General features: G+C 37.2%; 1 protein-coding gene across 13 annotated transcripts in view; it reads right to left on the bottom strand.

Moving 5' to 3' along the window:
* Positions 1-16852, bottom strand: part of BCAS3 (BCAS3 microtubule associated cell migration factor) — a 592168-nt gene that overhangs the window by 546836 nt on the left and 28480 nt on the right. For all 13 annotated transcript variants that reach the window (XR_012008696.1, XR_012008698.1, XR_012008697.1 and 10 more), the window contains exon 5: positions 16666-16772. Coding sequence is in view for 10 of the 13 variants with exons in the window: in XM_072779640.1 (XP_072635741.1) it covers positions 16666-16772 (107 nt within the window). In the remaining 3 variants the exon portion in view is untranslated. The remainder of the gene's footprint in view (positions 1-16665; positions 16773-16852) is intronic.

Genomic DNA, 16852 nt, shown 5'->3' with positions numbered 1-16852 from the left:
CTGTTGAATGAATGGATGAATAAATACCTGCATCTGTATCAGCCTCATTATTCAATCTTAAGGATATTAAGCATAAATTTGACTTGCCCCCACTGTTTTCAAAGCATATTATTAACACTTCATGTCTGGAAATTTGTTATAATATTCTATCATAAAACACATTTGATACAACTCATTCTTGAACCCACCATATATTATTTCTTACGTTTTACAGCTCTCAATAAAAGGACTCTCACCAAAGTGGAAAGGAGCATACCATCTGTGCAGCAGTTTTTAGCGCACTAAGTTTTCACTTTCACTCAAGATCCAGGCAGTCCCCAAGCCTCTCTGGCAAATATCCCACACTCATTCCAACCTTCATGTGTTTATATAATGTTTTTACATGCAACAAGTTTTCTTACCAACTGTGACGTAAAAACAGCTCATTTGAATATGCAAATGTAGAGCTAGCAATCTTTCTAATTGTTCCACATCCACTAACCGTAGACAAAACTGAAATGAAGTTCCTTTTAAAAAGAACATCATTTCACTAGTTTTATTTTTTTTTAAAGATTTATTTATTCATGATAGACATAGAGAGAGAGAGAGGCAGAGACACAGGAGGAGGGATAAGCAGGCCCATGCCGGGAGCCTGACGTGGGACTCGATCCCGGGACTCCAGGATCGCGCCCTGGGCCAAAGGCAGACGCAAAACCGCTGAGCCACCCAGGGATCCCCCATTTCACTAGTTTTAAACATAAAAGGTAAGGCGCCTGGGTGGCTCAGTTGGTTAAGCATCTGCCTTTGGCTCAGGTCATGATCCCAGGGTCCCAAGATTGAGACACACCTTGGGCTCCCTGCTCAGGAAAGAGCGTGCTTCTCCCTCTGCCTCTCCCCCTGTTCCTTCTCTCTCTTTCTCTCTCTTTTGCTCTCTCTCAAACAAGTAAAATCTTAAAAACAAAATAAAAATAAACTTAAAAGGTAACACCAAAAAAAAAAAAAAAAAAAAAAGGTAACACCAAGGACACCTGGGTGGCTCAATGGTGGAGGAGCATCTGCCTTTAGCTCAGGTCATGCTCCTGGAGTCCTGGGATGGAGTCCCACATCAGGCTCCCCAAAGGAAGTCTGCTTCTCCCTCTGCCTATGTCTCTGCCTCTCTGTCTCTCATGAATAAATAAATAAAATCTTTAAAAAAAAAAAAAAAAAGGTAACACAAAATAAAAAGTTTTAATTAAGGAGAAAATGTAAACTAGAAACTTATTAATAATTTAGTAATATGCGTTCATTAGTTTTTTTTTATTTTATTTATTTATGATAGGCACACAGTGAGAGAGAGAGAGAGAGGCAGAGACATAGGCAGAGGGAGAAGCAGGCTCCATGCACCGGGAGCCTGACGTGGGATTCGAACCCGGGTCTCCAGGATCGCGCCGTGGGCCAAAGGCAGGCGCTAAACCGCTGCGCCACCCAGGGATCCCGCGTTCATTAGTTTTAACAAATGTACCACACTAAAGCAAGATGTTAACAGGGACAAATGGGGTAGTAAGGGGAATGCAGGAATTTCTTTATACTTTCTACTAAATTCTTATGTAAACTTATAAAAAAATAAAGTCTACTAATTTTCATTTATATATAGATACAGATATGGAAAAATGTGGAAATTCCACAAATAAAGTTTAACCTTCTCTGATAACCCCCTCAAAAAAAATAAGGATAAAAGGTAAAAATAAAGAGTGAGAATGAAGAGGTGATGAGGTCTTATACTAAGGAATTTACTTTTTAAAACAACAAAAGGAACTCAGCCTATTTAAATGTACAAATGTATAGTTATCGCTTTGTTAATTGTTACATATGTACTAATCAAACAGACCACACAACTGAACTGATGATGAAATTCTTTAAAAAGAAGATTGCTTCATGATTTTTTTTAACTTAAAAGGTCACAACAATAATTTTTTTAATTACAAAGGAAAAGTAAAATTTTAAAGGGAGATAGGGAAAGGAGTGACAAACATCATTTTATACTGAAGTATCCAACTAAAAAGCAACAAAAAGACTACACCAGCTACATGAGTGACTATTATAACTTCAAAGCAATCTCTAATAAGAGCTGATAGTCTCTCTCTAGAATCACCTGGTGAGCCAATTTGATGATATATTTTCACTTTAGATCTAAGGTCACAAAGAACAATATTCCCCCAAAATGACCAGCCCAACAAGGCATCAGAATCTCCTATTAATATACTGTATTCAAAACCATTTTTAAACTCAGGCCTTTTTTTCACTAACAAGTCATTGCCAGGGCGTTATTTTATCTGTCACAGCTCTGTTCCAGCAATTTCAAAAACTTTAGATAGCACAGTTCGAAGAAAGTATTCCTAATAGTAAAACAGAATTCTTTTGATAGCTCCTAACATTAGGAGGAAGACAGGAACAACATTTTTGTTTTATTTTTGCCTACTAACCACAAATGACTCAGTTAATGTCAGAGTGTCAGTATCTCTGTAACCTACTCTGTATGCCATCAAGAAAAAAATGCAAACCACAAAAACCACCTAAAACACATATTTTTGAGGACTAACAACTTATAGAGCAGATACTTGCTAACCACATAAAGCAGACAGCAACCGAGTCTATATTTTGGTCTTGACACTAAATTCAAAATACAAAACTTGAGGCAAGAAGGAAGTGAGTTTCAAGAACAATATAAAAACCACAGAACACAAATAATGAATGGAACTTGTAATCATATTTTCATACTCCCAAATTTTCGCACAGAGAGAGAGGAGTATTTTAAGGCAACTTCCACCTTTCCCCTTCAGCCTGATTTTTGAACGGAAGATCAAAGAAAAGCAGTTTAAACTCACATGTTCCTTTGGTTATGCAACACAGATTTAGACATTACACTTCAAAACCCCAGCCACTACTTCAGCACCACCAATCCAAATACCATTCCAAGCTTTGAAGCAGCCCTAATGGTATCTTCCATTTGCAAGTAACACTTCTGTAGTCAAAAGATCTTACTCAGGGTGGATGTTAATGTAAAACCACTCAGACTACATAGACACACATGCCTGGAGGCAGACTGGAAGGTGTTCAGAAGTCAATGTAACACCATTACAGAGAGTGTCAGCCTAGCAGCTGTCATAAACACTTCATCATCACTCACACACACAAACTGGATTCCCTTTAACTTGTTATTTTATTTTGTGCAGAATACATGTCCAGTTGGAAAGAGAGAAAACAGGGCTACAGATAAGCCAATTTTGGCTTACAGCCTTTTTCCACTTCTAAAAGACTGAGTTTGTCATATTTTGTTGGTATTGTAAACCTATCCTGATATAATCTGTTGACTGAAGATAGTTTTGCAATGGATAGCTAAGAGAAACATCATATTAAGTAGAAGCCTAAGATTTTTTCTCCTGTAAGACAGATATCATACAAACTTGTAAGACTGACAAGATGATAAAAAATGACTGACAACACCAATGGGAGCAGGAAATGGAGCAACCAGAACTCTGATATTGCAGATGGAAGTGTATAATGATACAACCTCTTTGAAAAACTGTAAGCAATTTCTAATCAAGTTAAATATATGTCTAACCTGTGACCCAGCATTTCTGCTCCTAGGTACATACTCAAATATAGAGTACATATGGGGCACCTGGATGGCTCAGTCAGTTAACCATCTGACTTGATTTCAGCTCAGGTCATGATTTCGGGGTTGAGAGATTGAGCCCTGCCTCAGGCTCCAAGCTGGGCATGGAGCCTGCTTAAGATTCTTTCTCCCCACTTCTTTCTCTACCTCTCCATACCCCCTCAAAAAAAGAAAAACAGGGCACATATATCTTCAATTACGTTCACAGGAGTTACATTCATTATAGAAACACAAATGCCCACCAAAATGAGAATAGATAAACAAACTGGTATAGTTAATCAATGGAATATACCACAGTAATAAAATAAAAAATACAAACTACTGCAACGTGCAACAACATGGATGGTTCTAAACAATTTGAGCCCCACAGAGGGTGTAGAGATTACTTTAAAGTAAAATAATCTCTAAAAAAATAGTTAAATTGACAAGGTAATAGAAACTTATAGGTATGTGTCTAAAATAATGTGTGTGAAAAAATAAAATAATGTGTGTGGTATATTCTGATTATTCAAATTACAGATGCTATTATGTATACTAACATTATGAAACTTCACTAGGCAGCACAAGTATCAAGACTCCCCCAGGCATCTCATCACTACTCAGTGCTCTGTAGCACTCTATTCATCCCTCCATTGAAACACTGATTTCACAGGCCAGAGTTTCTCACCCTCGGCCTTACTGACATTTTGGAAGGACAATTCTTTGTTATGGGAAGTTGTCCTGGACATTGTAGGATGCTTAACAGCATCTCTGGCTTTTACCCACTAGATGCCAGTAGCAACTCCCAATCGTGATAATAAAAAATGTCTGCAAATAGGGCCAAATGTCTCCTAGGGAGCAAAAGCACTCCCATTTGAGAAGCACTGACACAGACTGCAATTAAGTAGTGACATCTCACACAAGTAGAATATGAGCTCCTCAAGGCTCAGGTCTTAGTTATATTTGTATCCTCTAATACTTGGCATAGACCCTAAATGTGGCTGAATGGAAAAATTATGGTGCTATTAATTAATAAAAATAGAGATTTTAGGAATAAAGGATAAATTAGAAACGGAATGGGATATAGCAAACAGCAAACAATTATGAAATTTAGTTTGGGTCTTTCTGAAATTGACTCTAGCACTCTTAGATGAAAATATTCAGCAAAAGACTGAAATCTTGAAACACATTTACTAAACATATATACATATATATGTGTGCATGTACACATACATTTACAAATGATCATATGCATATAACCAAATAACGGCCAATGTACTTGGTACCAGATATTAAGACCATTAAGATATGACCACAGTTCAGGGCACCTGGGTGGCTCAGTTGGTTAAGCAACTGACTCTTGGCTTCAGCTCAGGTCATGATCTCAGGTGATGAGATCAAGCGCCATGTTGGGGCTTGGTGCAGAATCTCCTTGAGATGCTCTCTCTCTCTCTCTCTCTCCCCCCCTCGGCCCCTCCCCCAGCTTGCACACTCCAATTCTCTAATAAATAAATTTTTGAAAGGAAAACATAGGAGAATATCTTCATAGCTTTACAGTAAACAAGGATACAAAAAGCATTAACAGAGTAAATCACTTAAAATTTGATCCAGATTTCTGTCATCAAGACAACATTAAGAAAGTGAAAAGTGGGCAGCCCAGGTGGCTCAGCGGTTTAGCACCGCCTTCAGCCCAGGGTGTAATCCTGGAGATCTGGGATCTAGTCCCATGTCGGACTCCCTGCATGGAGCCTGCTTCTCCCTTCCCTGTGTCTCTGCCTCTCTTTCTCTCTCTCTCTCTTTCTCTCATGAATAAATAAATAAAATCTTTTTTTAAAAAGTGAAAGTGTTGGGATCCCTGGGTGGCGCAGCGGTTTGGCGCCTGCCTTTGGCCCAGGGCGTGATCCTGGAGACCCGGGATCGAATCCCACGTCGGACTCCCAGTGCATGGAGCCTGCTTCTCCCTCTGCCTATGTCTCTGCCTCTCTCTCTCTCTCTGTGTGACTATCATAAATAAAATTTTTTTTAAAAAAGTGAAAGTGTAAGAATACCTACAAAGGAGACTATTAAGACGAACAATGAATTGGAAAATAGATTGTAGATTGCATAATAGTATTTTATCAAATATAAATGTCCTGATTTTGACAGTGGAATGGTTGTATAAGATAATATGCTTATTCTTAGGAAATATAAAACGAATTATTTATGGAAAAGGGGTACATGATTTCTCCTACTGATAAATGGTTCAGAAAAAAATCCGCACGAATAAGAACACTGAGAGAATAATACAGCAAATGGAGCAAAATGTCCCTAACTGGTAAATCAAGAAGTACCTTGTAAATTTTTCTAGAAGTTTAAAATTACCGCAAAATAAAAAGCATCTTCAATACTCCACAATGAGATACTGGTACATACCTACCAGAATGGTTAAAATTTTAAAAGCTGTAAATACCAAGAGCCAATGAGAAATAGAGAGCAAATAAACTTTCATACATTACATATTGGTAAAACTGCTTTGGAAAACTGGCTATATGTACTAAAGTTAAACATACACCTATACTATGACACAGCAAATCTACTCTAGGCCTATATATACAAGAGAAGTGGGTGCAATAGGGATGCCTGGATGGCTCAATCGGTTAAGCATCTGCCTTTGGCTCAGGTCACAATCTCAGGGTCCTGGGATCAAGGCCCATGTGGGGCTCCTTGCTCACCAAGGAGTCTCCCCACTCTCCCTCTCTTTTGCCTCCCCCGGCCCCCACTCCTGCTCTCTCACTCACTCACTCTCTCAAGTAGATAAATAAAATTCCTTTGAAAAATGTGTGCAGGGGGATCCCTGGACGGCTCAGCGGTTTGACGCCTGCCTTTGGCCCAGGGTGCAATCAATCCTGGAGTCCCGGGATCGAGTCCCGCATCGGGCTCCCGGCATGGAGCCTGCTTCTCCCTCCTCCTGTGTCTCTGCCTCTCTCTTTCTCTCTATGTCTATCATAAATAAGTAAATAAATAAATCTTTTTAAAAAAAAAGAAAAATGTGTGCAGTATAAGTTCACAAAGAAACATATATAAGAACATTCAGAACAGCTTTATTCAAAAAAAAAAAAAAAAGAACAGCTTTATTCATAATACTCAAAAACCAGAAACAACAAAAATGACTATTGGCTATATAACGGACTTTTTTAAATGTGTTGTATTCGTGATAAAATATTTCACAGAAAATAATTAGAACAAATTACTGCTACACACAAGACATGAAAGAATCTCATAGCTTTTCTACTAAGAGAAAGAAGCCAGAAATAAAAAAAATACAGATTGTATTATCTACAACCATATTTTTTTAATGAAGTTCGAGAACAGAAAAACTAATCTCTGGTGACAGAAGTCAGAATACTGGTTATTGGAGCTATAAGAAGGACAATATTAACAGGGAAGAGGAAGACTTCAGAGTTGCTGGAAATGTTCTATATCTTAATCTGAGTTATGTATAGAGGTTATATACATATATAAAAATGCAATCTGTACACTTAAGATCTGTGCACTTAAAATATTCAATGAAATTTTTAACAAGAGAATTTATAACAAAAAAAGAAACTGCCTTCCATGAACTCATAAGTCTGCTTATGTCCAAAGAATATCTTTTGCTTTAGAGTAGAAAACATCAAAAATATTTCAAACAAGAAAGATTCTAATTTACAATAATAAATTTCAAACTAAGAGTGTGTATATTAAATCAATAAGTCACATAAAGCCATTATTAAAACAGAAGGAAAGATTAAATTTCAGATGCAAGATTTCTTTAAAGTGACACAGTAAGAAACACACTCTAAACGAAAGTACTTTTCTCCATTAATACAGGTGGATTCTGGAAGTTATTTCAATATTATTTTTCATTTTTGTTTTTATTCACTTTATGACACCCTAAGCTCTTCCCCCACAGATGACTAAAGAGCCATCCTTTATTTTTCTCCCCAGTAATAAGAGATTGGACCAAACAAAATAAGGCCCTGTTCTCAATGAACACAATTTTTTGATTCAGGTCCCCAAACTTCCTCTGCTTGCCAGTTAACCCAAATCACAGACTTTATAATGCTCCCAAATGAAACTCATAAAAATTGTTTCCTGGCTAGCAATCTTGACATGGCAAGATCTATTGGCACTCAACTTCTAATAAATAATAGACTAATTGGTATTTACCTCAAATATGCCCTTGCACGTTTCTCTAAAGCTATAGTGTAAAAGCTACATACACGAAAAGCTTTAGGGCAAATACTTTCAGGGGAACAGCTGCAGTTTTCTTAATGCAATGTGTTAGTGACACCTAGTGTCCTATCTTTGAAGTACAGTCAGAGCTTCAAGAAAGTGCTCCAAAAGTTAACTTTTTGTCCCCCAAAATGTTAACTTATTGAACCTAAAATATAATGAGTTAACATTTGGAGTGCTTTCCTGGAGCTGGAGGGGAAGTGGGCAGGGAGACGGATTAACTGAGTGAGGGGTATTAAGGAGGGCTCTTGTGATGAGCACCAGGTGTTATGTGTAAGCAATGAATCATTAAGTTCTACTCTTGAAACTAATATTACACCATATGTTAACTAACTAGAATTTAAATTAAAACTTGACACATGGGGTGCCTGAGTCGCTCAGTCAGTTAGGTGTCCACCTACAGCTCAGCTCATGATTCCAGAGTCCTGGAAGGGAGCCCCACATCAAGCGCTGAGCAGGAAGCCTGCTTCTCCCTCAGCCCTCTTGTACTCCCCCTGCTTGTGCTCTCTTGCTTGCTCTCTCTCAAATAAATAAATAAAATCGTAAAAAAAAAAAAATCAAAGATACAGATGCAGTGAAACGCCGAGACACCTGCACCCCAATGTTTATAGCAGCAATGTCCACAATAGCCAAACTGTGGAAGGAGCCTCGGTGTCCATCGAAAGATGAGTGGATAAAGAAGATGTGGTCTATGTATACAATGGAATATTACTCAGCCATTAGAAATGACAAATACCCACCATTTGCTTCGACGTGGATGGAACTGGAGGGTATTATGCTGAGTGAAGTAAATCAATCGGAGAAGGACAAACATTATATGGTCTCATTCATTCAGGAAATATTAAAAAATAGGGGCAGCCTGGGTGGCTCAGCAGTTTAGCGCTGCCTTCAGCCCAGGGTGTGATCCTGTAGACCTGGGACTGAGTCCCACGTCAGACTCCCTGCATGGAGCCTGCTTCTCCCTCTGCCTGTGTCTCTGCCTCTCTCTGTGTGTCTCTCATGAATAAATAAATAAAATCTTTTAAAAAAATGGGATCCCTGGGTGGCGCGGCGGTTTGGTGCCTGCCTTTGGCCCAGGGCGCGATCCTGGAGACCCAGGATCGAATCCCACGTCGGGCTCCCGGTGCATGGAGCCTGCTTCTCCCTCTGCCTGTGTCTCTGCCTCTCTTTCTCTCTCTGTGTGTGACTATCATAAATAAATAAAATTTTAAAAAAAATCTTAAAAAAAAACATAAAAAAATAGTGAAAGGGAATAAAGGGGAAAGGAGAGAAAATGGGAAATATCAGAGAGGGTGACAGAACATGAGAGACTCCTAACTCTGGGAAATGAATAAAGGGTGGTGGAAAGGGAGGTGTGCGGGGGGTTGGGGTGACTAGGTGACGGGCACTGAGGGGGGCACTTGACGGCATGAGCACTGGGTGTTATGCTATATGTTGGCAAATTGAACTCCAATAAAAAACAATTTTTTTTAAATTGCACAAATGAGAAAGCCGGAATAATAGCTATCTCTAAGTTTGGCAAATGTTACTGGTAATACAATGTATGTCCCTAGATGGAATACAGATCAGTCGAATCCTATTGGGATGAATAGTGATGGATGGTCACATTGCCCTAGATTTCTTGTTGGCTGGGTGTAGGGGCATCAGTGTCACTGTTAACAACTTCTGAGCTTGGACCAATAAAGTTGCATGGGCAGAACAAAAAAAAAACAAAAACTTGAAATATGAAAAAAAAATTTTGAAATTAAATCAATATGCTCTTTCATGCTATGCAACTATCATCTTCTAGGTGTTGCAATGAATAAATTTTCAAGATTTTTTAAGATATTAAAAACTTCAAAAGAGGATCATAAAACTAAGTAGCCATTTAAACACATAGCAAAAGAAAGTAGGGAGGGATCTCTGGGTGGCTCAGCGGTTTGGCGCCTGCCTTTGGCCCAGGGCGCGATCCTGGAGACCTGGGATCGAATCCCACATCAGGCTCCTGGTGCATGGAGCCTGCTTCTCCCTCTGCCTATGTCTCTGCCTCTCTCTCTCTCTCTGTGACTATCATAAATAAATTAAAAAAAAAAAAAGTAGGGAAAACTATCAGGACTCTTATAAAGGTCTATCTTGGATTTCATACCTGCTGAAAATTTTAAATGAGAATTCTTTATTATGTATATTGTGCAATGTAATTTTTGCCTTATATAATTTTTAACATAAGTCTAAGTCTAATAATAAAATTATATTTTTTCTAAAACTATGGCATCTTACATACCAGGTAGCACCAGCCCCAGGTCTAAACCATGGGAACATCTTTGACTCTTTCTCCGCTCCTCTTAATGTCTTATCAGATACCACCACAACAAACTTAGTATAGTTTCACAACATCCCACAACTGGACAATGTTGAAACTGACTCCTAACTAGCCTTATAACCTTTGCTTTTCTCCTTATTCTCTATCCATCTCACTGTCATGGCAAGATAAATCTTTAATAAATATGGATTTTGAGGGACACCTCAGTGGCTCAGCAGTTGAGGGTCTGCCTTCGGTTCAGGGACCCACATCGGGCTCCCTGCAGGGAGTCTGCTTCTCCCTCTGCCTGTGTGTCTGCTTCTGTCTCTGTCTCTCTCTCATGAATAAATAAATAAAGTCGTATGTATAAATAAATAAATAAATAAATAAATAAATAAATAAATAAATAAATAAATAAATAAAAATATATATGGATTTTAGAATCTATCTCTGTCACTCAAAGATATTTAGTGAGTTCATACAGGCTGAAAGATTAATAAATTCAAGTCCTCATCCTGCATTTCAAATTTCCTCCCTGAAACTTCTGTATCTCATTCTCCATCCTGAGAGCATATAGCTACTAAAATGAATGTTAATAATCATAAAAATTACTATTGTCTGTGTTAAATGAAATACCACATGACTACAGGACGCCTAAAACATACCCATTGTCATAAACTCCTCCTCTACCTAGATGTTATATTGATGGTATTTGTCAAATAATGTTATGAATGCCTGATTATTTATTTTTTAATTTCCATTCTGGTACAAACAGATACTTCTGTTTGTGCAACAAATCATATTTGGATGATGTGCAACTCGCAAATAGCTACCAATGTCTAAAAGCTTACTCTCGTTTTCTGTACTTATTTTGTTGCTTACAACAACAAACACTCACTCTGATCAGTTTGTGGACCAGCACCAGCCATCCAATGGCCACAAACTTAAAACCAAACTCACTATCCTTCTACTCATATTTGCTCCTTATCATACCTTTACTACTTTTGTTAGACAAATCACCATCTAATCTGTTCAAAGTCCTCAAATGGCTTCTACAACTCAATGTTTCTCGTGAACAAAAAAAGTGTACACATCATTCCTAAAAGATATTCTAATTAGCCAACAAAACATGAAAAAGTTTTCCAACATTAATAGTCATCACCAGGTACCACTTATCAGAATGGCTAAAATTAAAAAGATGGACAACACCAAATGTTGATGAGGTTAGAGAACAACTCATTCACTGCAGGGGGAAATATAAGATGGCACAGCTACTTTGGAAAAAGGTTTGGACGTTTGCTATAAAACTAACCACATTTCTACCCCACAAACCTGCAACTCCATGTGTAGATACTTACCACTTTACAAAAAGACTGACAGAATATCTTCACAGCATCTTCAATCAGAAAAGGCAAGGGCAAAAAAATAAAAATACAAAATAAAAAAAAATAAAAAAATAAAAAAATAAATAAAATAAAATAAAAAAGAAAAGGCAAGGGCTGTAGACAGCCCAGCTATCATCATTAGGAGAAGGGATAAACTATGGTATATTCACACAATTGAATATTATTCAGCAATAAAAAGGAACAAACATGGGTGAATCTCACAAACATGCTGAGTGAAGGAAGCCTTACACATAAAAAATGCATATAGTATAATAGCACAGGAAGTCCTAAAACAGGCAACACTAATCTGGAGTAGTGGGAAAACACAAGAACAGTGGTTGCCTCTGCACGAGACAGAAGAAAAATTCACTGGGAATAGGAATGAGGGGAAATTTCCTCAGTGATAAGCATGTTCTATCTTGACAGAGATCTGGGTTACCTAGGTGTATGCATTTGTCAAAGCCTAGGAAACTGACATATTAAGATTTGGGTATCTAATTGTATGTATATTTTAACAAAAACTAATCAAATGTGGAATGCTAGTTAATGATATGTGTCCAAAAGTAGTTGGAGGAAAGTCTACTGATGTTTGCAACTGACTTTGAAATGCATTGAATAAGACAGATATGAAATAAAGTATAGTAAAATTGTAATGGTTCAATCTAGGTAGTGGATATACATGTTTTTCACTGTAAAATTGTTTCAAATTTGCTCTGTGTTTACAATTTTTGAAGTCTGTGGTTGACCAAGCTCTAGCCCACTACCCACCTCTCAGGCATCATCCCCTAGCATTCTTCACCTTGCCCACCCACCTTCAGCTGAACTGCCTCCTTGCTGTTCTTGAATACAGGAAACATAATCCTAGCACAGAATAATGGATTTGAATGCTCTTCCCTCAAATACCCAGAAGGATCACTCCTCAGCATTTCTGCTCAAAGGATCTTTAGGCTTTCCCAGACCATCCTGTATAATATAGCAATCCACCACAATATCAACCACCCTACCCTACCACTTACCACCAGCTAGCCTGCTATGTGTTTATTACCATCTTCTCCACCTACCCAGAATGGAAATTCCCCAAGAAAAATGATTTTGTTTTGCTCATTGTTGTTTTCCCAGCACCTTATATAGGACCTGGCTTGTAAAAGGCAATCAATAAATCTTCACTGAGTGAATGAATTAATAAATAAATGGGGTAAGTATAAGTGGCATGGCTTTACAAGAATGCAATTTGGCCAATCTATCAAGAGCCTTGGTGTATCTACTTTTATTGATCTTTCCAAATCACATGATCATAAAGATATTTATCTCAATATTCTTTAAGAAGAAAAAAAACTTAAGAAATCTAAATCAACGTCCAACCATAGAGGACAGAACATTTCCACCTCAGAGCCACTGACTTTCCACCTCAGAGTTTGTTATTCTAAGCCTACCCTAGCTAAATCTTAACTTCTATGCCACTTACTTATTATTACAATCTCTTATTCTTTTTACATTTCACAATTATTCTTATCACAATTTAAGTTGTGTATTAGTTTATTTTTATTTAAATCCATCTTTCCTACTAGCTCCATTACAGCAAACATGGTATCTGTTTTGCTCAAAATACATACCTTATCCCAGATATGTACTGAAAAAATGAACACCTTTTTTTTTCTTTTTTTTTTTTTCTTAAATAGGCTCTATGCCCAGCAGGGAGCCCAACACAGGACTTGAACTCATGACCCTGAAATCAAGACCTGAGCTAAGATCAAGAATCGGACACTTAACCAACTAGCCACCCAAAAGACCCAAAGTGAACACCTTTTAAGTCCTCATAGTTCACGGCACCAAGTCACTCAATGTATAAGACTGAGAGAAAAGAAAAACCAATAATGTAAGTATGACATATTAAAATGAATGAAATAAATACTGAGATAATAGCTAATAGAATTAAAGAATTGTGAAAGGAAGAGTACAGAACTGCTTATTTTTTTCATATGAATCACACAAAACTATTTGATTTTTAATCCATGTACAATCTTGATTTTTTTTTAAGTTAAGGATTTTAAGCAAGAGAATCTATATTTATATCACCAAAAAGAGGCAATGAGATTGTTAGGCATGAGTGGGAAAAGAGCCCGTTTATCCAGAACATCAACAAATAATCATGCTTTCTTATGTTACATCAGATGTGTTGAAAGAAGGGGCTTGACAGCTTGGGAAAGCTAGGAAAGCTGGTGTTTTCTTCCTACAGCCACCTCGTCTATATACAAAGTGGTGGGAACTGGGTAGTTGAGCAACTACATCTGGGCAATTCTGCTTCTGAGCTAACTCCACTTAACTATAACATTAAGATACCACCTAGGCCTTGTTCAAATTTGTGCAACTCATAGACAACTTTTTAAATGTGTAACCAGGATGTGTTTACTTTCTTAACCGGAGACTCAAAGGTTATATAAAATCAACAGGAGAAAACTCTGTTCACAAACTTGAAGCAAAAAAGTAAGCTATGGCTTGGACAGGGATTGACTCTCTGCCCACTCACACTTACTCAAAAGCAAATATGATTTATGGTCTGCAAAGATCCCTAAGAGCCAGGATTATTTCTAGGTTGACCAACATAAGCTCCCTACTGTCTAGCACATGGTAACACTTAAATGATTACTGAATAACTGACTAGTGATAAACAAGTTTTGGAAGGGTTTAGTTAGTAATGGGTAACAGTCACAGTACTCTATAAAAGATGAATAGCTGAAGGCACATATCATAACCTTTTAAAATGAAAACTTAAATTGAACTGCCAAAGTCTTTGCATGGCATTTCTTATGCCATCACATTTGAAGAGAAATGAAGTACAGCTCTGATATCATAGGCTTTCAATTTGAAGTCAGATAGAACTGGGTTCGAATTCCAACTTCACCTCTTAAAAGAGAGGTATGATGCTACCACTTATAAAATAGGATAACTTCTACCTCACAGCATACAACAGATGAGATGATGTGCATATAAAACGCTTTGAACACAGTAAGAGAACAACAAAAGGTTCTTATTTTCCCAAACTGCCTTCTAAAATTCTTGAAACAGTCCTCACAGAGCTATAATACTACAATAGTAAACAACTAGCTAATGAACATTGCATGAAGAAAAGATTATTTGAGTCTCTCAGAATACAATCTGTGCATAAGAATTACTTGAAAGAAGTAATTTAAATTACTCAGAAGACCTTTAAGTTACTGAGAGCTAAACACAAGTTAACTCTAAAACTATTAAGAGTGTTACCTCTAATTATAACCAGAACAAGTGGGTAGCCTGAGCACCACCCAAGGAATGTGCTTGATTCAGTGAACACCCTTAATCACATAGGCTCAACCTTCTTGTTAAAACTCTAGCTTCCCCTCTGCCTTCAAGTCTGTCAACAAACAGTGTAATGGATCAAGATACTGTATCTATTAATAAGAAAAAGTTATATTTACAAAATCTCTTCCCCTGATCACAACCTAGAAATATTTCTCTTGATGGGGGAAAAAAAGAACACTGCCTAATTTTAAGTCCTTTGTCCATGCCTTCAACATGATACTTAAATTACAAACAGTGCTGAAGGGCCATGAAAAATGTCAACTACACATTCCAAAAGGCAAAAGAAAGAGGACACTCATTTCGTGACATATTAGCAGAATTCTTCTACTTCTACAAAATAAAGCTAATCATTAAAAAAAAGAAATATAAAACCCCTAACCCTAAATAACTAATAATATCATACAGAATTATATGATTAGATGAAAGACCAAAGTTCATCATTAGTGATTTACCAAAGAATATCTTTGTACTTAAAATATTAAATTATGAAGTCCAAGGTGGTCATTACTTAATCACCTTTATGCCACTGTAGCCAAATTCTGTACTCAAGAACATCCTGAAGTCCTTTAAATTTGACATAATATACTATTTTTTCCTATAAATCTTTTAAGAATATTACAAAAAGAGAGGGGAAATTCTAGCTGAAACACATACACAAAGGGCTTCAAACTATTTGGTGAATGAATTTAATAAAGGTTCAAATTAAAACTCTGTGTATTGGCCTTGAGCCTCCAACAGCAAAAGAACCACACAACAGAAGTTCCCCTTCCCCCCACCATCTACTGGAGAGAGATGATATTTAGGCCGGAATGTAAGCACAAGCCAAAGTATGCAATCTGTACTACAGTTCACTCAGCTGTGATCCTACCAAGCCTCTTCCTCTTTTAGGACATTTTATTTTTGGTCATCCCAAAGAACATGTAGAATTTAAGAGGCAAACTGGGACCAGTATTAGGCAATTTTAAACATTTATCAAAATTGAAATTTATTTTATAAAATACACAGATATAAAATAATCTTTGCTCAAACTCATGTATTGCATCATTATGTCTAACAGTGGGGTGGGGGAAGACACATTCAAGTTTTTTCAATCTAGGGAACAAACTACATAAATTAAGGAAAAGCCAAATAATGGAATTATACACAGCTATAAAATTCAATAAAGAAGCTCTCTGAATACTGACATCATGAGTAAAACTCAGCAAGGTACAGACTAAGCTGTACATGCTCCCACCTGTTAAGGAGGGAAAGGTGGCAGAAACAAATTTATTTATGTTTCTTTTTGCAGAAAACACAGTTATAAGGATCCGAAAGAAACTAGAAATCCTGGTTGCCTCAAGGAGAAATGGGGAACAAGGATGGGAGGGAGTTTTCTAAACTGTCATAATCGAGAATTTTGTACCACATGAATGATTCAAATCACTGATTTTTTTTTTAAATGACTGCTAATCTTAAAAAAAGAAAAGAAAAAACCTTCTGTGACCTTGTTTACTCTTCTGGAAAATGGAAGGATAATAATAATATCTACTCAAGAGAGTTATTACGATGAAAGAATGACATCTGGCACATAAAGTGATTCCCACAATTCCCAGCCCGATGTCACAAATCATCTTCAGGCCCTCTGCCCCTCACTTGCCCCTTATTCTTTGTGCCTTGTTTGGTGTTACACAGAAACCTCTTAGCAACTGCTTGTGAAATAAATGGATGAGACCTTACAGAAAGTATGACCAGGTTTCGTATCAGCTAGCAAGCTGGCAAGTATTCTATCCTAGGGATTCAACCTTCTCCAGACTTACCGGAATGCTCCAGACCTGCATTCCGTCACTGTAGCCGATCATAATCAGCAGAGGCGGCTCATTCCCAGTGCTGTGTATTTCATGAAATTCCAGATTTCTTGATGTATCTGTGTTACAATTAAGACACAAAGAAGCAAATTGAAAACAACTACACTTCTTTAATGTTCTTAGTGTAACAATTGTTATA

The sequence above is a fragment of the Canis lupus genome, chromosome 16 (assembly GCF_048164855.1).
Source record: "Canis lupus baileyi chromosome 16, mCanLup2.hap1, whole genome shotgun sequence".
Taxonomy (NCBI): domain Eukaryota; kingdom Metazoa; phylum Chordata; class Mammalia; order Carnivora; family Canidae; genus Canis; species Canis lupus.
This window is presented reverse-complemented; position numbering and strand designations above follow the sequence as displayed.